Source organism: Peromyscus maniculatus, chromosome 1 (assembly GCF_049852395.1).
Source record: "Peromyscus maniculatus bairdii isolate BWxNUB_F1_BW_parent chromosome 1, HU_Pman_BW_mat_3.1, whole genome shotgun sequence".
Taxonomy (NCBI): Eukaryota; Metazoa; Chordata; class Mammalia; order Rodentia; family Cricetidae; genus Peromyscus; species Peromyscus maniculatus.
In genome coordinates this window covers 35,437,556-35,465,169 of record NC_134852.1, presented here as the reverse complement: position 1 = coordinate 35,465,169, position 27,614 = coordinate 35,437,556, and the positions used below count along the sequence as shown (strand labels likewise).

Sequence of the window (27,614 nt, the reverse complement as noted above, 5' to 3'; positions counted from 1 at the left end):
CAAGGGAACCCAAAGAAAAGAGGAGGAAGGACTGTGGGAGCCAGAGGGATTGAGGACACCATGAGAACGTGGTCCACAGAATCAACTAAGCAGAGCTCATAGTGGGTCACAGAGACAGAAGCAACAATCACGGACCCTGTATGTATCCGAGCTAGGTCCTCTGCATTTTATGGTTGTGTAGCTTGGTGTTCTTGTGGGACTCCCAACAGTGAGAATGGGGGGCTGGCTGCCTCTGACTCTTTTGCCTATGATTGGGACCCTTTTCCTCCTACTGGGTTGCTTTGTCCAGTCTTGATAAGAGGGTTTGTCTGTCTTATTGTAATTTGTTATACTGTGTTTGGTTAATATCCCTGGGAGGTCTGAAGAAAAATGGAAGAGGAGTGGATCTGGGGGAAGAGGGGAGGTAGGTTGGGGGAAATGGAAAATGTTGGTCTGCATGTAATGTATAAGAGCACACACACACACACACACACTTTTTTCTTTTTGTTTTTTCAAGCCAGGATTTCACTCTGTGGCCCTGGCTGTCCTGGAACTCGATCTGTAGACTAGGCTGGCCTTGAACTCACAGAGATCCGCCTGCCTCTGCCTCTGGAGTGCTGGGATTAAAGGTGTGTGCCACCATCATCTGGTAAGAGAATATGCTTAAAAAAAAAAAAAAAAAAAAGTTCCCTGAGTCCTCCCTCCTTTTTACATAAAAAAATTTATTGGTTTGCTTGTTTATATGTGTTTTGTCTGCATGAATGTCTATGCACCATTTGCATGCCCGATGTCCTCAGAAGCAGAAAAGGGCACCAGGTCCACTGGAAATTGTTACAGAAGATTGTGAGCGACTAGGTGGGAACCCGGGTCCTCTGAAGAGCAGCCAGTGCTCTTAACTACTGAGCAATCTCTCTAGTCCCTTGTCTTCCCTTTTGTTTGTTTGTTTTTATTTTTTAGAGATGTGATCTCACTATATCACTATATATAGCTCTGGCTGTCCTGGAATTTGCTCTGTAGATCAAAATGGCCTCAAACTCACAGAGATCCTCCTGCCCGTCTCCCAAATGCTCGGATTAAAGGCGTGTGTCACTATGCCTGGCTTTTTTTTTTTTTTTTTTTTTTTTAAATCTTTCCAGTTTTTGGGACAGGATCTTACTGTGTATTCCAGGCTGATCTTAAACTCGGCCATCCTCAAGCCTCGGTCTCCCAAGTGCTGGAGTTACACACATACCTCACTATACCAGGTGCCTTGAACAGAGTTTGTTCTTCCCTTCGTTCCTCAGCTCTGCCAAGAGCTCTTCCTCCTCTTCAGCAGCCATGCCTTTCTCATGGCCAGCCATCTTCCTGGTCATTGCCCCACCTCAAGGCCTTTGACTATGTCTGTCCTTCCGTCAGAATGTTCTTCTGAAGTTTGAAAAATTACCTCTTCTTATTCTCAGTTCTCCCAATGGTGCCACATCACAATCTTCTGACCACACAGCTGCAGCAGTCCTGGCCAACACCCACCCCTCCCACCCCTCCCCTTTTCTTTGGGCAATGCCATCTTAGGACAGCGGAGAGGCTGTCAGTGGTTGGCTTATGCCTGTATAGCAGCAGTTGAGGCAGAGGCAAGAGAATCCTGAATTCAAGGCCAATCTGCGCTACAAAGTAACACAGTGTCTCAAAAGGAAAGAAGCAGTGAGAAGAAGGCCGATAGAATGTTCATGTAAAGCCCTGGGCCCAGGCTCCTGCACCACACAAAACCCTGAAATGGTGCCAGAGGCCCACGCTGTCAGAGTTCTCGAGGTAGAGATTAGAGAATTTGGAACACAAAGTCGGACAGAAGACATGGCTCAGTGGTTAAGAGCATTTGTTGCTCTTCCAGAGACCTTAAGTCTGGTTCCCAGAGCCCACATAGGGGCTGCTCACAACTGTCCTTAACTCCAGTCTCAGGGATCCAAAATCTTCCAGTCTCCATGGGCATTAGGTACTCAGGTGCCTGATACATACACAGAGGCAAAATATTTATACACACAAAATAACTGTGTTTTTTTTAAAGAGAGATATTTCAAGTCTTCTCCAACTATATATCAAATTTGGGCCATCTTGGGTTTCAAAGAAAGAAGAAAGAAAAAGAAAAGAAAGAAAGCCAGCTGGGTATGATGGCAAAAGCCTTTAATCCCAGCATTTGGGAGGCAGAGACAGGTGGGTCTCTTGAGAGTTTGAGGCTAACCTGATCTACAAAGCAAGTTCCAGGTAAGCCAGGGCTATATAATGAGATTCCATCTCAAAATAAAACCAAGCCACCAACCGACTGTGTGGCAGGAACCGGTGAACTCCACAGGAGGAGCCCTGGGGATAGAGCACTGTAACTCGGAGGGGAGGAGAGGACCTCATCAAGGGGACTGTCACCATTTACCCTTCAACTCAGGTGCTGACGCTTTGGGCCCAGCCCTTCACCAGCGCCCCCCACGGAAGGAGGGGAAGGACAGTTTGGAAGTCACAAAAATATATTAAAACAGCCGTCACCTTCCCCCAGTGCCTTTCCCAACCCAGGGTCTGCTGCCCACCACCCACCAAGGAAAAAGACCATCAATCAGGGCAGGGAAACGGAGGTGCCCCAGCTGCAGGCCAGGATCTGGGGGGGTCCCTCCAGCCTGGGAATGGAAGGCGGCTAACAGTCTTTACAGGTTCGACGCCACCGTCGACGAGGGGGCCGCTGGGAGGTCAGAGGTGCAGGAGGGTCAGGCAGGATGCAGCGGACGGTCGGGCCTTGCCACAGGGACAGAAAACAGAAGAGAAATGAAAAGAGTGAAGAGAAGAGAGACACCACAGCAGGGGGAGGGGAGAAGAGGAAGGGAAGTCGGGGTGGGGCAGAGGGAGTGCCTCCAGGGGGCGCCCCAGTGAGGGGTGGGCTGCGCGGCAGGGGCAGGCAGGGCACTTGGCTTTGGGAAGAGGTAGAGAGGGATCTACCAAGGCCACAGTTAGTGCACAGAGGACAGAGGGCAGGCCGGGAGAGTCCCGGAGCAGGCAAGGGCAGGCCACAGGAACATCGAAGGCCAGGAAAAGGCCTGTGTACCAAGTGCTTGGAACCAGCAGCATGAATGCTGGAGAGCCAAGCCTTGTGTCACCGAGAGCTGGGAGGGAGGGATGGAAGCAGGAACCTGCCTGCCATTCCATGCTGCACCCCACCCTGTGTGCCGGCTAGAAAGTCCTTCGGCCCAGTCTTTTGAACACGCTCACAGTGCCTGCATGGTCCATCTGGGCACCAAGGCTCTCAATGGAGCTGCTCCCCCGGGGCCCTACCAGAGTCCTCTGAATGGCGAACTTGACCTCAGCTGAGGACTTACTCTTGGTGCTTGTGACCTGGCTGTCCTGGGCCTCAGACACAACGGCAGCCTTGCCCAGTCTCTGGAGGACACTGACTTTGGGCAGGGACTCCGGCTTCTTCTCTGGCCCAGGGCGAGAGGGAAGTGCCGGGCGCCGCAGCCTTGGAGCTGTCGTGGTTGCAGAGCTTGTGGCCTTGGCTTTGACAGTCAGTGCTGGCTGGGGACTGGTCTTGGTGGGGCCCCGTCCTAGCTTCTTTAGGACCCCAGCATACTGCAGGACAGAGCTGCTGCTGTCATTGTCACTGTCCCAGGCCAAATCCTCATCCATCTCTGGGGTGGCCCCTAGGCGGCTGAAAACTCCTGTGGGCTGCAGATGTCAGAGAAAGGACAGTGGGTCATTTTAGTCACTCAACAGCTGCCTGCTCTGTGCTGGCCTCTAAGAAAGTCAGCTGGCAGTTCAGTGTCATCCTATGTAATGGTGACAGGGACCAGAGGCCAGGGGGCCCAGAGGAAGACCTGACTGTGCCAGGAGCCCAGGAAGGTTCCTTAGGAAAGGGCTCAGGCCACTGGAGCTCCGAAAGCTGAATGGCAGTAGCTCTAATAACGACAGGGAGAAACAGGAGTGCCTGGCCAAGGGCAGGCTGAGCACTGGCAGGATTGCCCAGGTCATTTTAGCTGTTTACGGTGTCATGCTTTCAACAGAATTCAGGGCCTTATACATAGCTGGGAATACTCTACCACTGAACTATACCCCAGCCCCCCATACTCAGTCATTTACTTAGCAGGTAGTTTATGAACCCCAGCCTAGGATGAACAGTGTTAAGGATACCATCATGGTTAGGACAACCCTGGCCATACCCTCCTGGAGTCATAGCTTGATGGAAGAGGTAGCATCAGAAATAACTTGACTAATTGAACAATATCAATGGTCAGTCGTGTACTATGAAGGACAATATGTCTTCATGGATTTTCTTTTCCTTTACTTTGAGACAAGGGTTACTACGCAGTCCACAGTCTCAAGCTGGAGATCCTCCTGCCTCAGTCTCCTGAGTGTTGGGATGATAGATGTGGGCCATCACTGCCAGCATTGAAGGGGAGTGGCAGGCTGGAGGGCAGGAGTCAGGGACAATCCATGTCTCCTCAGAGATGCCAGGGACTGCAGGCCCTCCGAGATGAGTGAGCAGAGAAGAAGCACGCCTTCGGTTTCGGAGGCAGAAGTGACAGCCACACTTCCTGAGCACTCACTAAAGCCTCACATGGCTGAACCTCCAGTCCTAGGAGCCCGTATTACCATCGCCATCATGGTAAGATTCTGGGAGGTGAGAGACAGAGGGCAGGCGGTTCCACGCTGGTGAGCACGAGACTCAGCGGAAGCCATAGTGTCCACTGTGGGTGATACCTAAGGAGCGCTTGCTGTGTCCCACATCCCAGCCTCTTGCTGACACCCATAGCCGCCCTATTAACTGGCATTATATAGATTCAGGAACCGAGGTACAAATGGCTAAAATGACAATGCCAAGGCCATCCAGCCTGTCAGAGTGAGCTCTAGGGTATTCTAACCACACTCCATGCCCGGGGCCTAGGGAATCGCTGGTTACAGCAGTCAGACTAGGTTTTGCTGTGGGCATAGTTTAAAAAAAAAAAAAAAAGAACCACCTTGGAAGCACCGGTGCGAGTCTGTGATCTCAGTACTCATGAGGCTGAAGGAGAATGATCTTAAGTTCTAGGCCAGCCTAGGCTCCAGGAAAGACTGACTCAAAACAAACAACACCCCCTCAGACATCCAGTCCTAAAGAGGGCAGGTGCGGCAGTGCATGCCTGTCATCTGAGCACTTGCGAAGTGGAGGCAGGAGGATCAGGAGTTCAATCACTTGGCTACAGTGTCAGACCGCCCAGAGCTATATGAGACTCTGTCACAAAAAAGTAGAAGCAACAGAAAAACCTCCTCTTCGTGCGGCAGCATGGCTGTAACAGTGGGGACAGGGCTATAAGGGTTAATGCAGCACTGTGGGACCCTATCCATGCATCAGGCAGAGGTGGCGGAGCTAAGGACAGATGGAGGCATCCAGCTTGGAATGCATTCAGCTGACTGAATGCAGACAGCAGGCACCTGAGCTGGAGGCTCAGGACAGGATTGCTATGGTAGAAGATCCTGAGACTAGTTAGGACCTGGGGGTGGAAGAAAGAAATCCAGCAGCCAAGCAGATTGTTACGAAAGGACAAAGGGCAAACAAGAAATCCACCTCAGCCAAGAGAAAACAGGCTCAAAGGGTGGGAAGAGAGCCCGGCCACCCGGGACACAGACCGTGGTGCAGGAAGCACACCGAGAGGACCAGCACGGCCCACACGAGCCGCTCCAGCACGCCGTACTCACCTTAGTCCCTGTCGTCGTGTCTGCTTTGGTCTCAGCCCCAAGGCGATCAAATACGGATGTTCTATGGAGACCTGGGAGAGAAGTGGCACCATGAGGCAGCACCTGCCTGTGGCCCCATGGGACCATGTCTAGGCTGAGCACAGCACAGACGCCAAGGTGAGATGACCTAGGGACAGACCATGCGTGCTCGGCTCAGGCCTTGCAACTAGCTGCACTGGTCGCTCCTGTTGCCCTGCACACAAACTCCCAAGGGTCAGATGGGGAAAGACCAGTGAGCTGGCTAGCTTTATGTCAACTTGACACAAGCTGAAATCCCCTAAGAGGAGGGAGTGCCTCCATAAGATGGCGGTAGACAAGCCTGGAGGGCGTTTTCTTAATTAGTGATTGATGCTGAAGGGCGCAGCCCACTGTGGGTAGTGCTATCCCTGGGCAGGTGGTCCTGGATTCTATAAGAAAGCAGACTGAACAAGCCATGAAAGAACCAGGTAAGCAGAACCCCTCCATGGCTTCTGCATCAGCTCCTGCTTCCAGGTTCCTGTCTTGTTTGAGTCTCTGTCCTGACTTCCCCAGTGATGCGGAAGTGTAAGCCAAATAAACCCTGTCCTCTCCAACTGCTTTTGATCATGATGCTCATCATAGCTACAGTAACCCTAACTAAAACAATCAATGAAAACTGACACCTGAAATTCATTGTGTCTCTGTATAAGTTGATGTGGAAGGGAACATGTTTCCTCTTTGAGATTGGGTCTCATGTAGCCTAGGCTAACTTTGAACTCACTATGTAACCGAGGCTGGCCCTGAACTCCCGATTCTCCTGCCTACACTTCCCAAATGCTATCCCATCCAGCTTTGTTCCTTTTAAGTCTGCAATTGTGGGCATCTGGCAGAATGTGATGAATGGTAATGAGTCCTCTACGAAATAAAACCTACATCTCAGTCAGACAGTGGTGGCACACACCATTAATCCCACTACTCTGGAGGCAGAGGCAGGTGGATCTCTGAGTTCAAGGCCACCAGCCTGATCTACAAATCGAGTTCCTGGGCTACAGCCAAGGCTACACAGAGAAATCCTCCCTCAAACAAACAAACAAGCAAACTCTACATCTCCACCAATAACAGTGTTCACAATGTTCACTGAGTCATAGCCCAAAATATTATGGAAACAAATGACCATTAAAAAAGAATAAGCCACCAGCTCAGACATGGTAGCACATGCCTTTGATCCCAGCACTTTGAAGGCAGAGGCAGGGGGATCTCTGTGAGTTAGTGAGCTCCAGGACAGCCAGCATGACAGTTGACCCTAATAAGGCAGGCACAGCACACTTCGGTTGTAGGACAGAGAAAAACCAAACTAAACTGATAGGAAAACAAGCTTCCTCCTTGATGGCTAGCTTCAGTGTTGAAAGGTACTATGCAGGCCACTGGGGGGAAAAGCCATCAGGGGCATGACCTAGCAGTGAATTCTGAATGCTAAAACATCAACCTGCCAGGCAAGATGTGCCCACTGGTCTAACAGTGGCATGAGGTTATGGAGTTAACCAACAGCTCCTGATTAGATTTGAGGCCTGCTCCACAGGAGGAAATACAGGCCTGGTATGGTAAACCTGGTCCAATGCCCATAGCTTAGGAGATCATAGGCCCAAATAGAAAATTTAATACTGTTGTTTTGGTAAATGGACATGTTATCAAGTTGCCTTCTAAATATTCATGTTTAGGGGGATGGGGGCTCTGAAAAGATGGCTCAGCAGTTAAGAGCAATTACTGCTCTTGCAGAATTTCCCAGTACCCCCATGGCAGCTTACATCATCTGTGTGACTCTAGTTCCAGAGGATCTGACACCCTCTTCTGGCCTCTGTAGGCTCTTACATGCATGTGGTACACATAAACTCACATACACATAGACTCACACATGTTCACATAAATAAAGAATAATTTAAACATATCTACACGTTTGTTTATACCCATATTAGTGCTGCCCTCATCTTGGTCAGAGAAGCTTCTTCGACAGTGGGCAGCAGTTACTGCAAAGACTCAACTGGTCAGAGCGCCGAGAGTTGTGTGCACTGAGTGCTCAGCCCTGCACGGACCACCTACATCGACCTCCCTAAGGCTCACAGGACACTCACTGCACGAGGGTGGGCAGGAGAGCATGGGAGCTGGAGAAGCTGGGAAAGGCTGACTTCTGGGTGTGACATGCCACGGGAACTAACTGCACTGTGGTCACTCACACAAGGCCTGCAGAACAGCAGGCCAACAAGGTCATTCTGGCAGGCAGCTCTAATAGGGAGCAGTAAGCCCCCCCGCCCCAGAAAAATAAAAGGACAGGACGTGAATGTAAGAGGGGGGCATGCTGGGGTATCTGGCAAGGGTAGATCCAGTCAAGGTAGAATGTACACATGGATGAAGTTATCAAAGAACAGAGACTGGAGAGACGGCTCAGCAGGTAAGAGCACTGGCTGCTCTTCCAGAGGACCTCAGTTCAATTCCTAGTATCCCAGTTCCAGGGACCCTAACTCCCCCTTTTGGCTCTCGAGGACTGCCACACATTATGCACATGAATTCACATAAGCAGACCCACAAAATAGTTTTTTAAGTAAAGTATGAAAGAATAAAAGATTAAAAATGAAAGAAAGACATAACTGGAGGAAATTTTATATTGATATCTAGAAAATAATGTTATTTGTGCCACACACATAAAAAAGACTGAGGCTTTAAGTAGGAGGCAGAACACTACCCTAGCATGCACAAGGTAAGATCCCCAGCACCTCAAAAACAGAACGTAAAAAAATAAACCAACTGGCCAGGAATTGGCAGTGCACGCCTTAATCCCAGCACTCGGGAGGCAGAGGCAGGAGGATCTCCGTGAGTCTGAGGCCAGCCTGCTCTACAGAGCTAGTTCCAGGAGAGCCAGGGCTATATAAAGAATCTCTGTCTGGAAAAACCAAAAAATAAATACATAAATATATAAAAATAAGGCCGGGCGGCGGTGGCGCATGCCTTTAATATATAAAAATAAACGAAATCAAGGAGAAAGAGTAGAGCCTCTATATTCAGTACATTTGCAAGTCCACACACTGCCCTGCTCCAGAGAGGGACAACACCCACAGGCATGGGGCCCAGGAAGAAGATGTACACCATCTGAAAGTTCCTCCAGGAGCACCGGCAGAACTTTCTAAAATGTCATCACCACCACGGGGCCACCGTCTCCACAGCACTGAGGATGAGCCCTTGCTTTGCCTCACAGTACTGGTGTCCACTGAGGCCACTCTTAGCCAGGTATGGTCACCTGCTTGCCAGGCCAGCCATAGCCGTCTTTTTATCCCTGCCCTCCAGGGATAAGGCATGAGGACCCAGCTTCATGAACTGCAGGATGGCAGTGCAGAGGTGAGGGAGTCTCTTCCTCTATGGCAGCTGCTCCCCTCTAAGCCCCCACCCACTGGGCAGGACCGTCACTGGTGACAAGCTAAGAGAGCCCCATCTGCAGCCCACACAGCCCCAACCTTTTGCTGCCTGCTGCTGCTCCAGGATCTTGCGGGTGCGGGGGGTGGTCCCCTTCGGCATGTGGATGATGTACTTCCCCTCCATCTCAGCAGTCACCCGCCGCCGCTTGGTAGGAACCACCAGGCTCTCCTCGTCCCTGCGGGCCAGAGCTGGTAAGGAGACATGGGGTCAGCTCCCTCAGGCATGGATGTTCTGAGGTTGGGGGTGGTGGGAGAACTAGCTATGGGCATGACAATCTGTCAGTCTCTGTCCTCCCTCTTTGGAGACAAGGTCTCCCTATATTGTCATGCTGGCCTCACCTCACGATCATGCTGCTTTAGCCCTGGAGGGCTGGGCTTATGGACATGCACAATGCCAGCTGCACACCAGTCTTTCATCTCCTTACTTGTGTGACTGATCTTTCATGTGCACAGCTGCCCCCGTCACCAGACTGAGCCACTGAGGACATTAGTCACTAAACCACAAGATGTGCTTGGGATTCGCAAGCAGTGGTGACTTCCCAGACATCTGGACTGTGGGACCCGCTGGGTGGGTAGATCCTCCAATCCCATAGTGCTGCCTTCAGAACTGCATGTGCTTGTGCCTTTTGCCTATTCTTTTTGTGCTTTCACTTTTTAACAAGTAACCAAGGTCCATACTTACCGTTTAGGTATTTTGCAGAACTAATTATACTTTAAAATATATGTATTGGGGGCTGGAGAGATGGCTCAGTGGTAAAGAGCACTGGCTGCTCTTCCAGAGGACCTGGGTTCAATTCCTAGCACCCACATGGCAACTCACAACTATCTGTAACTTCAGTTCCAGGGGATCAGATACCCTCTGTGGCCTCTGCTGGCACTAGGCATTCACACGATGCACAGACATACATGTAGACAAAACATCCATACACATAAAATAAGTTAAAAATAGGGCTGGAGAGATGACTCAGAGGTTAAGAGCACTGACTGCTCTTCCAGAGGTCCTGAGTTCAATTCCCAGTACCCACATGGTAGCTCACAACCATCTATAATGAGATCTGGTGCCCTCTTCTGACCTGCAGTCATACATGCAAACAGAACACTGTATACATAATAAATAAATAAATCTTAAAAAATAAAATAAGTAAAAAATAAAACTATCTATACTTATGATATGTGTGTGTACATCCGTGGCTCTCTCCCTTCACCACGTGGGTCCCAGGGACTGAACTAAGGTCATCAATCACGGCAGCAAAAGCATTGGCTCATTGAGCAGTGTCACCAACCCTAAATTAAACTTTTTTTCTGTTGCTAAGCCAGGGTCTCACTATGTAGCCCAGGCCGGTCTGGAACTTGTAATCCTCCTGCTTCAACCTCTCCACTCCAGCATGCTTTACGACACCTACTTTATACTTCAACCACAAAAAAGAATTCCCTTCACAGTGTCAGGAGGTTTCAGCACTTTATTAACTACTTTTAGCTTTCTGGTTTTTCTTTTTGGTTTGCTCTAACTCTAGCTAGCATGGAACTCTCTAGATAGACCAAACCAAACTTGAATTTGGAATGACCCCCCTGCCTCTGCTTTCTGAATGCTGGACTTACAGGTATGTACTACCATGCCTAGCTTCTCACATTTATTTACTTTTTGTTTTTTTTACTGAGTTTCTCCGTATAGCCCTGGCTGTGTTAGAACCCCCTCTGTAGACCAGGCTGGCCTCCAACTCAGAGATCCACCTGCCTCTGCCTCCAGAGTGCTGGGATTAAAGGTGTGCGCCATTACTGCCTGGCTCTTACTTTTACTTTTATGCTTATAAATTTTTGTGGTGCTGAGGATTGAATCCAGGGCTTTTGTCAACGTCATCGAAGCTACATAACAATCTCAAGGCCAGCCTCAGTTACCAAGGAGAAGTGGAAAAGCCAGGTCTCCAGTCTATCTTGGAGGGTTTCTCACTGTCCTCGAAACCAAGACACCATCACTGCCCTTCTAGAAACAGTAACAAGGAGCCAGAGAGACAGCTCAGTGCTTAGGATCAAGTACTGTTTTTGCAGAGGACCCAAGTTCAGTTCCCGGAACCCACATCAGAAAGCTCACAATGGCCTGTAACTTCAGGTCCGGGGAAACCACTCTTCTGGCCTCCACGGACACCTGTGCACACAAGCACACACCCACATACATACACATAATTAAAAAAATAAAAATAAATCTTTAAGTTAAAAACAAACAGAGGTCTACTTGTGGGACTCATAGCAGTGGGAGCAGGGCCTGTCCCTAAGGCCTTGCTTAGCTTTTGGGACCCTCTTCCTCATACTGGGTTGCCTTGCCCAGCCTTAATACAAGGTGAGGAGCCTAGTCGTACAGAAACTTGATATGCCATGCTTTGTGATATCCATGGGAGGTGTATTGCTGAACAGAAACAGAGGAGGAGTGAATAGGGGAGGCAGGGGTGGGGGTGGGATGGGAGAAGAGGGTGGAGGGGAAACTTTGGTCAGGATGTAAAATAAATTTAATTTAAAAAAGAAAAAAAGAAACAAAAATTAAGTTCTCAGACTCGATCAAGTTCACAGAGGTCAATGACCTTTGGGTGGTCTGAAGCACCTTGTCACGCTCAGCAGCACCCCCCACATACACCACGCAAAAAGCAAACAAGCACGCACGCACGCACGCACGCACGCACGCACGCACGAGCGCGCGCCTTCTGCACACCCACATTCCCCTGCAGCTCTGCCCAACACCTGCCCGAGAGTCCTCACCGGCAGCCTTGGCACCCTTCGCTGCCATCTTGTTGGAGACGGTGACGGAGATCTTGGAAGTGCTGGTGTCCGACCGCCTTGGGGGAGTGTGGGGTGGAGAGTCATGGTTCAAGCTGTTGGTGATCATTCGAGAAGCCGCTGTGGGAGGACGGAAGTGAGTCCAGTCAGGCTATGGGTGCCCTGGAGAAGGGACTGGGAAATGGCAGGAGGAGGATTCTGGAAGAACGGTCCAGGAGTGTGGGGCCAGGACGTCAAAGGAGAGCACTGGACTAAGGAAGCAGCCGCTGCTGTCACCCTGTGGCTGCTGCGTCCTCGTAATGTAAGGGGTGCTTAAGGAACCTGGAAGGCAGCTTCCTATTCCCAGGAACAGCTCACCATGTCTGACCCCTCAGAGAAAACTCCTCTAACGTCCCACCCCACCAGGACCCCCTTTTACTTCTGCTCCCCTGACCCATGACACACTTTCTTCCACAGTCCTCATCACTTGACGGGATTTTTTTTTAAAGACTTTGTCTCACTCTGGGCTGGCCTGGAACTCACAATGTAATCCTCCTGCCTCAGCCTCCTGAGTGTTGGGATTATACACACGAGCCACCATGCACAGCTTTGGTTTCATTTTTCAGTTACTTGAAATTATAAAAGGCATGTAGGCCAGGCATGGTGGAACACACCTTTAACCCCAGCACTCGGAGGCAGAGGCGGGAGGGAGGGAGGGAGGGAGGAAAGAGAAAAGGCCATCCAGAAAGGTATGAAAATGTTATGGACAGGCACTTTTGAAAGACTGGCAGCCAGAGTCGTGGGATCCCTGACTCTGGAAGGACAGCCATGCTTGTCTCTGACTTTGGACAATGGCTATCCGCTACCTTATACTGAATGCTATTCAGCAGAGCCTTTAACAATTGAATGCTGAGGCTTTCGGGCTGAGGCTAGAACACAGGGCCTCATAGGCTAAGCCTACACTCTAGAGCCGAGTTACACAGCCAGCCACAAAGCCGTTAGGATCGAACCCTTTTCTGTATGTGTGTTGTGGGCTTGTTAGAGAAATGAAGCCTGATTTCTACAGCCTCCCTGCATTAAGACCTCCGGCTGTGCCCTGCCAGCACGGACTCCAAGTTCAGCCTTGTGACTTTGTCCAGTGGCACAAGAGCAGAGCCCCGGTGCTGGAGCCTGCCTGCTACTGCTGTTTTTAGGAACCCTGTGACTCTCACCGTAGGTGAGCATGCCTAGGCTAGCCTGCTGCATAATGGAAGACACCAAGTCACCTCTATTACTCCAGCTGACATCAAGCCAGTAATCAGATGTGTAAATGAAGCCATACTTCAATCTAGACGTCATGAACCACAGAGACCCGCTGAACTGGGTCAGAGTACCATGACCAGCCAACCCATAAAACTGTGAGAAGTACATGTCTATGACTTCGTGTTTATTTATCTGTGAGAAGTAAATGTCTATAACTGCTTGCTTATGTTTATGTGTGTGTGTGTGTGTGTGTGTCCATTCATGTGTGTGAATTGTGTGACACAGAACTGTGACACTCAGATGTGTGTGTGTCCTTTTCTTCTACCTTGTTTGAGATGGTTCCTCTGGAGGCCTGAAGAGGGTGTCAGGCCCCTGGTGCTGGAGTTACAGGCATTTGTGAACTACTTGATGCCGGTGCTGGGAACTGAACTCAGGTCCTCTGGAAGAGCAGCCAGTGCTCCTAATCACTGCGCCTCTCTCCAGCCCCTACTTAAACGTCTAACCCTCCTGCTACCACTTCTCAAGGGCTAGATTAGAGGGTGCACCACAGTGCCTGACTGTTTGGAGCTGGGGTCGTGTCCAAGGCCTCGTGTATGCTGGGCGGGCACTCCGTCAGCTGAGTTCTAGCCCAGCTCCGTATGTTTTTAAATAGGGTCTCACTCTGTTGTTGCCCAGGTCTTCAGTCTGTGTGTGCACACTCATCTGCTCACTGGGATTCACTACAGCCCATACATCAATACATTGGTGCTTCTGCAGCTGTTTGCAGATTTGCACCGTCACCCAGCACATGTTCCCAGCCTATGGCAAAGGGATCCTGTGGCCTCTGGTGTCAGCTCCTGTAAGTGTCCTTCCATGGTCTACTTACTGCGAGAAATGTAAAAACTGGTCTCCTTTCTGCTTTTGCTTGGAGACTATGCAGCTTTAAATGACACCAAGCACACTGCTAAGTGCCGTGTGACACTGCACCGCATGGAGAGGCCATCGTGTGCTTCATGGAAAACGTGTGGCTTACAGGCTCTGCTCTGGAATGAGTCACGGTGGTGCTGGCTGTGAGCTCAGGGAATGACTCAACAGCATATAGTAAACAAGGTGTCCTTAAAAAGGACACATGGGGGACACTGAGACGACTCAGTGAAGAAAGGCAAGACTGTGGGTGAAGGTCCTGATCACCGAGACCCATATGGTGGAAGTGGGGGTCACATAACCACCACATGTGCCATGGCACTCGAGTACTCCCCAAACACATACACACAGAATAAATAAATGTAAACAATAAATACATTTTTTTAGAAGTATGGCTAGTTAGTTTTTTGTTTTTGTTTTTGTTTTTTTTTTAAATCAACTTTACACAAACTAGAGACATCAGAGAAGAGGTCAAAAAATGCCTCCATCAGACTGGCCTACAGACATGTCTGTGGGGTATTTTCTTGACTGACAACTGGTGGGGAGGCTGCCCCACTGTGGGCAGTGCCACTCCCGGCAGGTGACTGGTTGGGAAGGTGTAAGAAGGAGAGCTGGGTGCCGGGCGGTGGTGGCGCACGCCTTTAATCCCAGCACTCGGGAGGCAGAGCCAGGCAGATCTCTGTGAGTTCGAGGCCAGCCTGGTCTACAGTGAGTTCCAGAACAGCCAGGGGTATTACACAGAGAAATTGTCTTGAAACCCCGCCCCCCAAAAAAACCACAAGCAAACTAGGACAAAGAGGAGTGTATAAGGTAAGGTATACGGGCTGAGGTGCGGCTGAGTGAACGGCACCATCAGCCTGCTGCAGCCAGTCTGCTGCGGCCAGCCTGCACAGGCTCTGGGCTCCATCCCGAGCACCACCAAAGACTAAATCAGATGTCGTGACCCCAGAAGCAAGATGCTACGGCAGGAGGATAGTGACTTCAAGGCCAGCCTGGGCTATATAAACTTCCGTTTAAAGAGGAGGGGGGCAGGGGAGGCCAGAAGGATGACTTAGCGGGTCAGGTACTTACAACCAAGCCTGATGACCCAAGTTTGAGCATATGGTGGAAAGAGAAAACCACCCCCCACAACATGTCCCCTAACTTTCTTTGTCTTGTGAGACCCCCCCCCCACACACACACACACACTAATTTAAAAAATCATGACTACAGTGAGAAAGGGCTACACAAACAGTCACTCCCTGCCTCGCTCATTTGGTCCTTTATAGAGGGAGGGCCTCAACGGCTCTGCTTCCACCTCTGCAAACTACAAGGGGGGCGGAATGCAGATGTGTTCCCTTCAGTGAGGGATACAATGAAGGAAGAGACTGAACAGATGCAACTCACCACTAGAGGCGCCACGGCGAAGCTCACCCTGGAGGGGACTGGGGCTGCAGGGCACTGACTCAGTGGCAGCTTTGCACATGTCCTGGAAATGAAAGGTCGCAGGTTAGCCCAGAAGAGGTCCTAGAGCACTGAGCAGCACCCAGAGGCCTTAAAAGCTGTTCTGCCGGGCTGGAGAGATGGCTCAGAGGTTAAGAGCACCAACTGCTCTTCCAGAGGTCCTGAGTTCAATTCCCAGCAACCACATGGTGGCTCACAACCATCTGTAATGAGATCTGGTGCTCTCTTCTGTATACATAATAAATAAATAATAAATAAAAAAAGAAAAAGCTGTTCTGCCAGCTAGGCTGTGGTGGCGCACGCCTTTAATCCCAACACTCGGGAGGCAGAAGCAGGGGGATCTCTGTGAGTTCCAGGCCAGTCTGGTTTACAGAGCGAGTTCCAGGACAGTCAGGGTTACACAAGAGAAACTCTGTCTTGAAAAAAACAAACAAAACAAAACAAATAAACCAACAAAAAACAAAATCTGTTCTGCTCTGGGGTTGTTTTTTAATCCATTTTTAGTTGTCTGGGTGTGTGCGTGTGCGTGTGCGTGTGCGTGTGCGTGTGCGTGTGCGTGTGCGTGTGCGTGTGCGTGTGTGTGTGTGTGTGTGTGTGGTGTATGAGAGTGCAGGTGCTTGTAGAGGCCACAGGTATGAGATCCCTTGAAGCTGCACTTATAAGCAGTTGTGAGCTTCATGATATTAGTGCTAGGAACTGAACTTGGGTGCTCTGCAGGACGACCTTGAGCTCTTCATCTTCCTGCCTCCACTTCCAGTGCTGGGATCACAGGTGTGCTACCACCAGCCTGGCTAGCTTGCTTGCTCCTTCTCTTGCTCTCTGTTTTTGGGGTGGAGGGAGATCTAGTCTCCCTATGTGACCAGGCCAGGTTCAGATCCTTGCACTAAGCTCCCGAGTGCTGGGGTTAGAGCTGTATGCCACCACGACCAGATCCCCAGGTCTTTCCAAGCCGTCTATTGGGGTTGTCAAGGCACAGAGATCACATGGTGGCTTAGGAAAATGTTGAGATCTATTGCACATGTTACTATAAAGGTTCAGGGCATCTGGTGGCTGTATCAGCAAGCTCTGGGTTTGATTGAGAGATCTTGCCTCACTGAATAAGGTGCAAGAGTGATTGAGGATAATTCCCTTTATCAACCTTGGGCCTCCACATGCACATATACACGTGAACATGCACAATTCATGTGTGTCCATGTGTGTATACCACACACATGTGAAAAATGGAAAAAGAAACACAAAATTATGCTTTGCCTCACTGCAGAGGGGAGACAGAAAACAAGGCTCAGAAAGTCAGGCAACATGCCCAACGTCACAGAGCAAAGAGCTAACCCTGCCTCCACCACTGCACCTTCCTTTGCTGCCAGGCCTCCCACTGGCCCCTCAACAATCCCCTCCAGCCTCACTCACACTTTCCCCAGGCAGTCAGAGGCACAGAAGGGCACCTACCTGGCGGTGGACCACCTTGGCATGCTTGAGGATGGCAATGATGTCACCCACTACAGTCACGCCCAGCTCGTTCATGATTTCCTTATTGAGATCTAGCAACATGCTCTTCTGGATCCTGTGGAGAGGATGGTGATGAGGCCCCACCCAGCCAGTTCCCACCTCCTCCTGCCCAGGTTACCCTGTCCCATCAGCCTCCTTACCGATTGTCCACAAACATCACAGCATAATTCACAGCAGGTCCTGGGGGAATGCCGGCTTCCTTGAAGAACTGGATCCACTCGGAAGTGGCTGGGGGTTAGACAGGACAGTCATTCATAGCAAACTGCAGCAGCAGTGGCTTCCACAAATCGACCCAGTGCATGCCAGCCCTGCACTGTGAGCTCTCAAGGGACTGAGAACCCCTGAGCACCTGTGAGTCAGCAGGCACTGAGTCCCCAAACTGGGACCTGGGAGGTTTAACATGCCAGGCATGATGCTCCCAAGTTCCCGGTCCTTTGACCTTGTTCTTACAGCTTCACCTCGTCCTGGTGCCTTATCCCATGTGCCTGGCCTGAAAGCGCTCAGCACATGGCCCGGCGGGGAGCCCAGGCCTGGAGCCAGTCCATGGGCTTTAGCAGGGAGCAACCAAGCCTCAAGGAGAGGCTCTCATTCATATCTGTTATCAGGAAGCTTGACTGTTTCAATCCTGGCTCTGCCATTTCCTTCCTGTGAGCAAGGAAAAAGCTGTGAGCAAGTCAAAGCTCAGTGCCTCAGTTTCCCCATCTGTAATTTGTAATGGTACTATACATCTACCAAGTACTTCCTGGGCACACAGCACAGGTCCAATCCTGTTCCTTAGACCCTTAGTCAAGAAATCCATCCTCACCTGGCTAACACTGCAGTACTAACAGTACCCATGTGCTCAGGTCACTGGGTGGACGGGTGGACTGAGTCCAGACAGCCTTAAATGGTTTGTTTGTTTGTTAGTTTTTTAAGACAAGGTCTAGTGGAGCCCAGGCCTGGCCTCAAATTTACTCTGTAGCTGAGGATGACCTTGAACTCTCGATCCTCCTGCCTCCACCTACCCAGGGCTGGACTTGCAGATGTGTGCTGCCACCATGATCAGTGTATGTGGTGCTGGGGATTGAACCCAGGGCCTTGTGCGTGCTAGGCCAGCGCTCTGCTCACCAAGCTAATCCCCACCTGCTTCCCTTGAGTCCCTTTTTTTTCTAAAGACAGGGTCTCAGCTAGCATGGTGACACACACCTTGGGAGGCTGAGGCAGGTGGATCTCTCTGTGTGAGTTCAAGGCCAGCCTGGTCTACATATCAAGTTCCAAGATAGCCAAGGCTACATAGTGAGACCCTGCTTCAAAAAAAAAAAAAAAAAGGTCAGGATCTCATGAATCTCAGGCTTGCTTTGACCTCACCAAGTAGCTAAGAGTGATCCTCCTGCCTTACTGTGCTGGATCACAAGTGTGCACCACTTACAAAGGCCCTACAGAGCCTGGTGACCAAGGAGTTGCAGAATCTCTACATCAGGCTCACACCACCACGTCATGTATTTAAGAGAAAAGGCAAGCACGTGACCAACTGAGCTGTCATAAACCAGTGGCCATTAAGAAATACCTAGGCCACAGGTGGTGGTGCCAGCCTTTAATCCCAGCACTCAGGAGGCTGCAGCGGTGGGTTTGAGACCAGTCTGGGATACACGGTGAATGCTCCGGAGAACTACAGAGTGAGATGTTATCTCCAAAAACAAACAAAAGAGATGTAGCCCCTACCCAGAAATGTTACATTCCCTAACAGTGTATCTTAGAATCAGCAGGGTGAGGTTACTACACAAACACCAGGAGAAACCGTCAAGACTATACACTATCTATCTATCTATCTATCTATCTATCTATCTATCTATCTATCTATCTATCTATCTATCTATCTATCCCGGAACAAAACTGTTGGTCTGTCTGCAGTGCTGCAGATGCAACATGGCTTATGAAGGTCCGTTAAGGGCTCTACTCTAGCTCTGAGCTACCTCCTCTGCCCTTAGTAAACCACAATACTGAGCCATACTCCAAGTCCCTACAGGTGAGTCCTGGGCAAGTGCTCTACCACTTAGCTACACCTCAAGCCCTAAGCAATATCCCTTGACAGTGGCATCCGTAAACAAACATGTAAAGTACTACACAGCATTCAAAAGGAAAGTCAACAGTTCAGCTCCAATATCACGCTACATAAAGGCACACATCATGATGATACACTGCATGTTTTGTTATGCAAACGCAAAGCCTGGGCCTTGCTAAATATTTGTCTTTTAGTTGCTTTTAATTCCACTGCCCCCACTCCCACAGGGTTTCTCTGTGTAGCCCTGGCTGTCCTGGAACTCTCTCTGTAGACCAGGCTGGCTTCAAACTCACAGAGTTTGCCTCTGCCTCCTGAGTGCTGGGATTACAGGCATGTGTCACAGCCCAGCTTTCGATTTTCCTACATGTGCAATAGATCTCAACATTTTCCTAAGCCACCATGTGATCTCTGTGCCTTGACAACCCCAATAGACGGCTTGGAAAGACCTGGGGATCTGGGCGTGGTGGCATACAGCTCTAACCCCAGCACTCAGGAGCTTAGGGCAGGGATCTGAATGTGGCCTGGTCACATAGGGAGACTAGATCTCCCTCCACCCCAAAAACAGAGAGCAAGAGAAGGATCACACAAGCTAGCCAGGCTGGTGGTAGCACACCTGTGATCCCAGCACTGGGAGTGGAGGCAGGAAGATGAAGAGGTCAAGGTCGTCCTTGGCTCCAAGGACTCGCAGGTGAGCCTGTTAGCATGGGACTGCATCTCCGGAAAGAGAGTGGGGGATAATCAGGGCTGTCTCCCAGCAAGCACATTTAACATCTGTTGAGAACTGTGCCCAGGATTCCACATGTGGTAATCTCCTCAATCCAGACTGCAGGATTACCATCTCCATCTCACAGGTCCAGGTGGAGCATGCACCAGAGGGCCTTACCAAGTTCCCCAGGCCAAACTCCTAATGCAGGAGGCCCAACACAGGAAGAGAACAGCCAGCCTTGCACAGGCTCCAGCCCCGCCCCCACCTCAGTAGAGCCCAGCTGTTCCTGCCTGTTACCAAGCCTCCCCGCTCCACCTCTCTAGACCCAGACCACACCCCAGAAAGGGAGGTGGGCAGGCAGAGGGGCCCTGCAGGGAAATCAGACTCACCCATAGTCACCGAGACCATCGTCTCCCTGGCCGTGACCCTGCTTCCTGGAGCCTGGAAGAGAGAAGGGAGAGGTCCCATTCGTCGGCCCATGGAGAGCCTCAGGCTCCCGGTGCTGCCTGCCCGTCTGCCTGCCAGAGGAGCATTCCTGGACTAGGGGCTCACAAACCAAGAATAGCCTGGAGCAGCTGGCAGGACGTCAGCAGCCTCGGACAGACAGGGCTGCCATCACAGCTACCACTTCTGCCTGGGAAGGAGCTCAAAGATGGCGTCTTAGTTAGGGTGTCCGCTGCTGTAATAAACACCATAACAAAAGTAACTTGGAGAGGAGAGGGTTTATTTCATCTGACAGCTTGTAGTCCATCTTGGAGGGAAGTCAGGGCCGGAACTCAAGGAAGGAACCTGGAGGTAGGAACTGATGCAGAGGCCATGGAGGAGTGCTGCTTACTGGCTTGCTCAGTCAAGTTGTCTTATAACACCTTGACCACCTACCCAGGAACGACATCACCCACAGTGGGCTGGGTCATCTCATATCAATCACCAATGAAGAAAATGCCCCCAGACTTGCCTACAAGCTAACCTAACCAAGCTAACCTTTTTTTTTTTTTTTTTGGTTTTTCTGAGACAAGGTTTCTCTACTTTGTGCCTTTCCTGGATCTCTCTCAGTAGCCCAGGTTGGCCTTGAACTCACAGAGATCCACCTGCCTCTGCCTCCTGAGTGCTGGGATTAAAGGCATGCGCCACCATCGCCCGGCAAGCTAATCTTTTTGCTGTTGTTTTTTGGTTTTTTGGTTGGTTTTTTTTTTTTTTTTTTTTTCATTTTTTAAGCAGCAAGAATACTCAAAAGGGCTGAGAGTTGCAAACGCCAAGAATGGCTTTGCATAGTAAATGGAATAGAACAGCTCTGAACTATAGCTTACTTTTCCTGGTTTGGTCTGACAGAATGATTGAATGCTTTTGTATAAAAATCAGAGCCTTACGCGACAAAGAGCACGACAACGCCAACAACAACAGCACCACCAGCACTGGGTGGTCGCTGAGACACACTCCAAGTGCAACGCGCTCCAAGTCCATAGGGACACACTGCAAAGAGATGGCTCAGCCAGCCAAAGAGAAGAAGGCACCAGGCAATCAGAGAGGGCAGAGCAATGGCTTTCTGCGCCATCTGTTCCCCTTCATCCAGTACCGTTGAAGTGGACCAGAGAGCTCCTTCTTAGGTTGTTCCTGACCCCACTCAAGTAGATGCTCCTCCGACACAGCTTGGGCCTGTAATGGGCAGACCACGTCTGGGCCCCCAGCCCTGTCCCAGGTCTTCTGCCACTAGCTAACTGTCGGAAGAATCCATCTAGAAGGAGAGCCGAGAACCAGGCCGGCCTTGATGCCCAGTCCCAACACTACAGGACTTAGACGTTTGGAGCAAGGATCGTGATCCTCCTTGGAAGAGAACGGGAACGTTACACTTCTGGTAGCTGTTTCTAGGTAGATTGAGCTACTGAGTTCATTGAATAATATTAAAAAAATAATTTAAGACTGTAAACTACTGATGCAGAGCAAATAGCTAATACCTGCCTGCCTGGGTCTGCTGTCAGCAAATCTCCCTGTGCTGGTAGCATTAGCCTCTGGCAACCTGCTCCTGAGACTGGCCAGGCCTTACCAGGGCCAGGCCTAATGTATCATGGATGAGTTCTTAAGTACATTAAAGTGGAATTTTCTTTCTTTCCACACAAAAAAAAAAAAAAAAAAAAAAAAAAAAAAAAAAAAAAAAAAAAAAAAAAAAAAAAAAAAAAAAATCAGAGCCTTAAAAACAAGGATTTGGTGAGATTGTAAAATGGTGTGCCACTTTGGCAAAACAGTTTGGTGGTTGGTCAAAATGCAAAACATTGTTACTCTGTTATTCAACAATTCTACCCTTAGGAATATATCCTCAAACTACTGAAAATGTGCACCTATGAAACATGTACATGAAGGTTTACAGCAGTGTGTTGCTAATAGTAAAAAAGTTAAAACAACTCAAATAGCTATCAAATACTGGAGAGAAATAAAATGTGCCTTATTCATACAATAGAATATTATTAAGACATAAAAATGAATGAGAAACTGACAGATTAAATGACTTTGGTGAACCTTCATAATTTCATTTGTAGATCTTTCCATTTCTAATTTATAAATACATTTGGGGTTATAAATTATAAATGTACTACCTCCTGTCAACATTGTATACTTCTATTTGATGATTTCTGTGTCAAACATTATATGGAAATGTTTCCAAGTATTTTCTGTATTAACTGTGAATGAACAGAACAAAATAAATTGCCTGTGATGGAAAAATAAAATAAAATAAAATAAAATAAATGAAAAAAAAAAAAAAAAAAAAAAAAAAGACAGGGTTTCTCTGTGTAGCCCTAGCTGTCCTGGAACTCGCTCTGTAGTCCAGGCTGGCCTCGAACTCAGAGATCCACCTGGCTCTGCCTCCCAAGTGCCACCTGGCTCCTACAAGCTAATCTTATAGAGGCATTTTCTCAACTGAGAGTCCTCTTCCCAGATGACCCTGGCTTGTGGCAGGTTGACATGAAAGGACCAGCACAGAAGGCAAATGTCCAAGCTTCCATTCCTCACACCATGAGAGGTCTAGCTGGAATAGTGGCCCCCAAATCCCAGCACATGGACCCACCCACTGCTCAAAGGAAACTTCCTAACAGAGTCAGGCACAGTGGATGCGCCTGCTACCCCACTACTCAGGAAACTGAGGCAGGGGGACAGCCCAGGCTACAAAGTGAGGCTTTCTCTATTTGTTTGTTTGTATGTTTATAGTCCTAGCTGTCCTGGAATGTACTCTGTAGATCAGGCAGAACTTGAGATTCCCCTGTCTCTGCCCCTCAATGCTGAAATTAAAGAAGTATGCCACCACATCCAGTGTGAGGCTCTTTCTCAAGCCTTAAGACAAAAATCAAACATGGTAGAGTGTCTGAAATTCCAGCATTCAGAAGACTGAGACAAGAGGTTCACGAGTTCAAGACCAGCCTAGGCGACATAAGACTGCATCAAACATAAAAGATTTAGTTGGTATGTAGCTCAGTGACAGAATTTTTGCCTAGGATTCGCAAGGCTTGGGTGTGGTCCACAGCCAAATAAACAACCAGACAGGTTTCCCAAGAACCTTCCATGTGGGAGGTACTTAAGGGTCCGGAGGGGACAGAACCATGGAGCCCAGCTGGGAGCAGAGAAGCAGGGGACAGACAGCAAACCAAACAGCTACAAAGGCAGTGCTGTGGAAAAAGCACAGACGGCCGGGGAAGGGTGGGAGCCGTTTCCAACAGGCTGATCTGCAAAGACTGAGGTGTCGTGTAGAGCCCTGGGGGAGGAGAAGTGAGTGTGTGGCTCTTTAGCGGAAGACTATTCCAGGAAAGGGGACACTGAGTCTAGTGCCCTAAGCTAAAAGCTCCTCGGTGTGTTTAAGAGCCAGACCGGCAGGGGATGGGGTGGGGGTACCAGACCCTAAGAGGCTCCAAAGAAATGGAAAACCAATTGTCACTCAGATGAGCCACTGCTTAAAGGGGTTAAAGAGCTTTGGAGGCCAGCCCAAGCTACACATCACGTTCAAGGCTAGCCTGGGCTATAGAGCAGACCCAGGATCAAGCAGGTGGGTGGGGCTAGAGGTGTAATTCAGTTCGGAAAGTGCTCACCCAGCATACATGAAGCTCTGGGCTCCATCCCCAGCACCATACATACCAGGTACACACACCAGCAGTCCCAGCACTTTGGAGGCAGAGGCAGGAGGTTCAGAAGCTCAAGGCTATCCTTAGCTACACAGCAAGTTCTGGATTTGACACCAATAAACAGTACAAGAGACAGCTCTGAGAAAGTCAGGTCACGGCACATGCCAAGCACAACCAGCCACCAGGTCGGAGCATCACGAAGATGCCTTGCAACAGCCTCACCGGGGAAGACTATTATTAGTCCCGTTCTCATCAATTAAAAACAACACACCTGACTCAGCAAGGAACAGGCACTTGCCAAGTGTCTCATGTAGCAACTGACCTTTCTGAGATTCCAAAGCAAGTTCTCTCTGATTCCGAAGCCCATGGAGCAGGTCCTTGGGAGTGTTTACTCTGTGCCAGGAACTGAGAATATGTACCTCTCCTTACATTTTGAGCCTGGGAGGAAGAAAGATGAACAAAAAGAGGAAACAAAGTTAAAGACAGAGTGAACAGTAAGCCCAAGAAAGCACAGCAGGTTAACAGCAGGGCCAGGACTTGAACTCGGGTCAGTCCAACGGATGGAGGCTGAGGGACTGCTACACAGCACGCATAACCAGCCTATCCTTGGAAGGCCTCAGTTAATACTAAACAAGAGGGCTGGAGAGATGGCTCAGTGGTTCAGAGCATTGGCTGCTCTTCCAGAGGACCCGGGTTCAGTTCCCAGCACCCACATTGCAGCTCATAACTGTCTGTAACTCCAGTTTCAGGGGACCTGACACCTTCACACCAATGCACACCTACACACCAATGCACATAAAGTAAATTTAAATAAATTATTAAATTAAAAAAAAAAATACAGGCGGTGGTGGCTCACGCCTTTAATCCCAGCACTTGGGAGGCAGAGCCAGGAGGATCTCTGTGAGTTCCAGGCCAGCCTGGTCTACAGTGCGAGATCCCAGGACAGGCACCAAAACTACAGAGAAACCCTGTCTCAAAAAAAAAAAAAAACAAAAAAACAAAAAAAGAAAGAAAGAAAGAAAAAATACTAGGGCAATGAAGTCACTGTTTGAACTCAATTTCATCTCCTTTATACCATTTTGTCTGTTTGGTTTGGTTTGTTCCCATTTGTTGAAACTAGGTCTCCTGAATTCGAAATCTTCCTGCCTTCATCTCTGAGGCACTCTCTACTATCTTAAAAACCATTTCCAGGGTCCAGAAATGCTCAGAGGTTAAGAGCACTTCTTGCTTTGGTTTGGTTCCCGGCACTCACACACAGGTCACAACCACCTGTAACTTTAGTCCAAGAGGATCCAACAGCCTGGGCTCCACGTGCATCAGGCATGTGTGTGGTGCAAACATGCACAAGCAGGGAATATACATACACATAAAAATAAATGAATCTTCTTTTTAAAAAGTCCATCTCCCCAGCTGGGTAGATGGCTCAGTCAGTATTGTGTATGACGATTTGAATTCAAATCCCCACCACCCACTTCTAATAAAGCCAAGCTCTGGGGAAGTGAAGACAGGCGGATCCCTGGAGCTCAGCGGCCAGTCTGTCTGCCCAAATGGGTGAGCTCCAGGTTCAGTGAGAGACCCTGACTCAAAATACACGATAAAGGAGGACCGAGTAAGACACCCAACTTTGGCATCCGCAGGCGCGTACATACATGCACAACTGCACATGAGTGAACATACAAACAAGTACACATAACACACATACACACAGGTTAATATTTTAAAAGTCCATCTCTTTCTGAATAGTGAAAATTGACAAAATTAACATTTTTAAAATGACAGCTCTCATAACTCAAGGAATTACTATTTATTAGAATCCACGTGCTTTTATGTCCTTAGGAGACTTGATCCAAAGCGTGGTGTTGGAGGCTGATGTAGGAGAGCAAGAGTTACAGAGAGTAAGGCTAAACACCAAGGTCTCCAAGAAACCAAGAAGGGCGGAATAGGAGGAGCCTGGCTTTGCTCTGTTTTTCTGGGACTCACCTCTCAGAGCCATTTAAACGATCCTATTACTACCCATCATGCCAGCTCAGGAAATGGAAGATGAAATTTTGAGTTCCAGGCCAGGTGTGCTGCATGGAGACCCTACCTCACAAAGCCAAGAGCTGGGAAATGGCTCAATGGTGGAGCACTTGCCCAGCAAGCGCTTTACACCTGATCTTAGCCAAAAGGCCGAGACGCGATTAGCTAGCAAGCACTATAAAGAAAAAGATTAAAAAAAAAAAAAAAAAAACAGAAGAAGAAGAAGAAAGAAGGTAACCTACCAAAGAGGCCTGCCTCCAACTCAGACAACATTAGTTCAGTCCCCTGAACCTACATCCCACGTGGTAGAGACAACTCCCAAAAGTTGTCCTCATCTCCACACAAATGCACACACAGGCTCACTGCCCATTAGTGTGGCGTGGGGCAGTGAGATGGCTTCATAGGTAAAGGCCACAGGCCAAGTCGTCCTCTGACCTAGCACACACAATAAAACCTTTTTTTTTTTTTTTTAATTTTAAAATGGTGTCAGAGGGATAAAATAAGCAAACTCCAAGCTCCTGCTATGAATGGCACGTAATAAGTATGCAGTAAGTTAAATCTTAACTAAACCAGTGACAGAGTGGGGCAGTTGTGGACGGAATGTCAGCTGCACGCAGGTATGAGTGGGGATCCAAATATAAGCCTACTTAGCCAGCCGGGCATGGTGACGAACACCTTTAATCCCAGCACTTGGCAGAGGCAGGTGGATCTCTGTGAATTCGAGGCCAACCTGGTCTACATAGCGAGTTCCAGGACAGCCAGAGTTACATAGAGATCTCAAATATAAATAAATAAATAAATAAATAAATAAATAAATAAATAAATGAATAAATAAATAAATAAATAAATAAATAAATAAATAAATAAATAAATGGATAAACAAACAAACAAACAGACCAACAGACAAACAAACAAATTATTCAATTTTCAAGTATCTTTCATTCACCGCCCACAACTGAAGAGGCTGTTCTATTGTATTTCAAGTTACATTTTCCTTCTCCTGGCAAGCAGTGTTCATTTCCCAAATAGGATAACAACGTAAATTTCAGCCTTTTAAATTGAGGAACATGCACCAGTCATTATTTTAAATCAACTTCAAGACTCGGCAAACAGCAGGGTATCGATCTTGCCCCCTTGCTTTCTCTGGGCTTCCCCTCCTCTATTTTGTTAGAACTCTCAGCTACTACAATCCCAATCCACCGAGCTCTTGGCATGCCAAAGATATTCATCAGAATCTGCACGATGAACCTATGAGCCTGAGACTATCGCTGTGCAGAGGAAGCTGGGGTTCAGAGAGGTAAAGACACAGGCCCAGTGCCGCACCGCGGAGCTGAGATTCGAACCCACACCCGCTGGCCTGCATAGCCCGGCCATCTCCCGCGCTATCATCATCGGCGCTAACAAGGATGGAAGAGTAACGAGAGGAGGAGCGCTGGGCGCAGCCGCGGCGTGCACGAGCTGGCTGACGTCCCATTAAGAGGGTACTACGGTCGGCTTCGGGCCCCCATTGTACAGAGGGGGAAACTGAGGCTCGGAAAAAGAAATCGCTTATCCGGTAGCGCGGGGTGGCCCGCACTGGGAATCCAGACCCTTGGTCACTCCGCATCTTCATCCCCAACCTCCTCAGACCCAGCCCCGACAGCCAGGCCCGCACCTCACCTGGCCCTGCCGGCCCGCACCCCCACGAGCAGCCTGCCCGCCCTCCTGGTCGCGCCAACTGTCAGCCACTCCTCCCTCCGCCCCGGCCGCCCGCCCCGGAAGTCCTGCCCTGGAAACCGGATCTG

General features: G+C 49.3%; 1 protein-coding gene across 2 annotated transcripts; it reads right to left on the bottom strand.

The window, feature by feature from the left end:
• Positions 1-1,982: 1,982 nt before the first annotated feature.
• On the bottom strand, positions 1,983-27,592 carry C1H19orf47 (chromosome 1 C19orf47 homolog). Of its 2 annotated transcripts, XM_006995820.4 has the most exons (11): positions 27,490-27,592; positions 24,134-24,249; positions 20,098-20,149; positions 17,102-17,189; positions 16,902-17,016; positions 15,399-15,480; positions 11,871-12,008; positions 9,162-9,311; positions 5,662-5,732; positions 3,309-3,654; positions 1,983-2,730 (listed from the first exon to the last, which is right to left on the bottom strand). In XM_006995820.4, exons 2-11 carry the CDS (start codon positions 24,176-24,178, stop codon positions 2,633-2,635), a joined length of 1,185 nt encoding a protein of 394 aa, XP_006995882.1. In that variant the 5' UTR covers positions 24,179-24,249; positions 27,490-27,592; the 3' UTR covers positions 1,983-2,632. The 2 variants fall into 2 exon arrangements, with proteins under 2 accessions (XP_006995882.1, XP_006995881.1); XM_006995819.4 differs by lacking the exon at positions 1,983-2,730 and having other exon boundaries at positions 3,024-3,654.
• Positions 27,593-27,614: the final 22 nt, after the last annotated feature.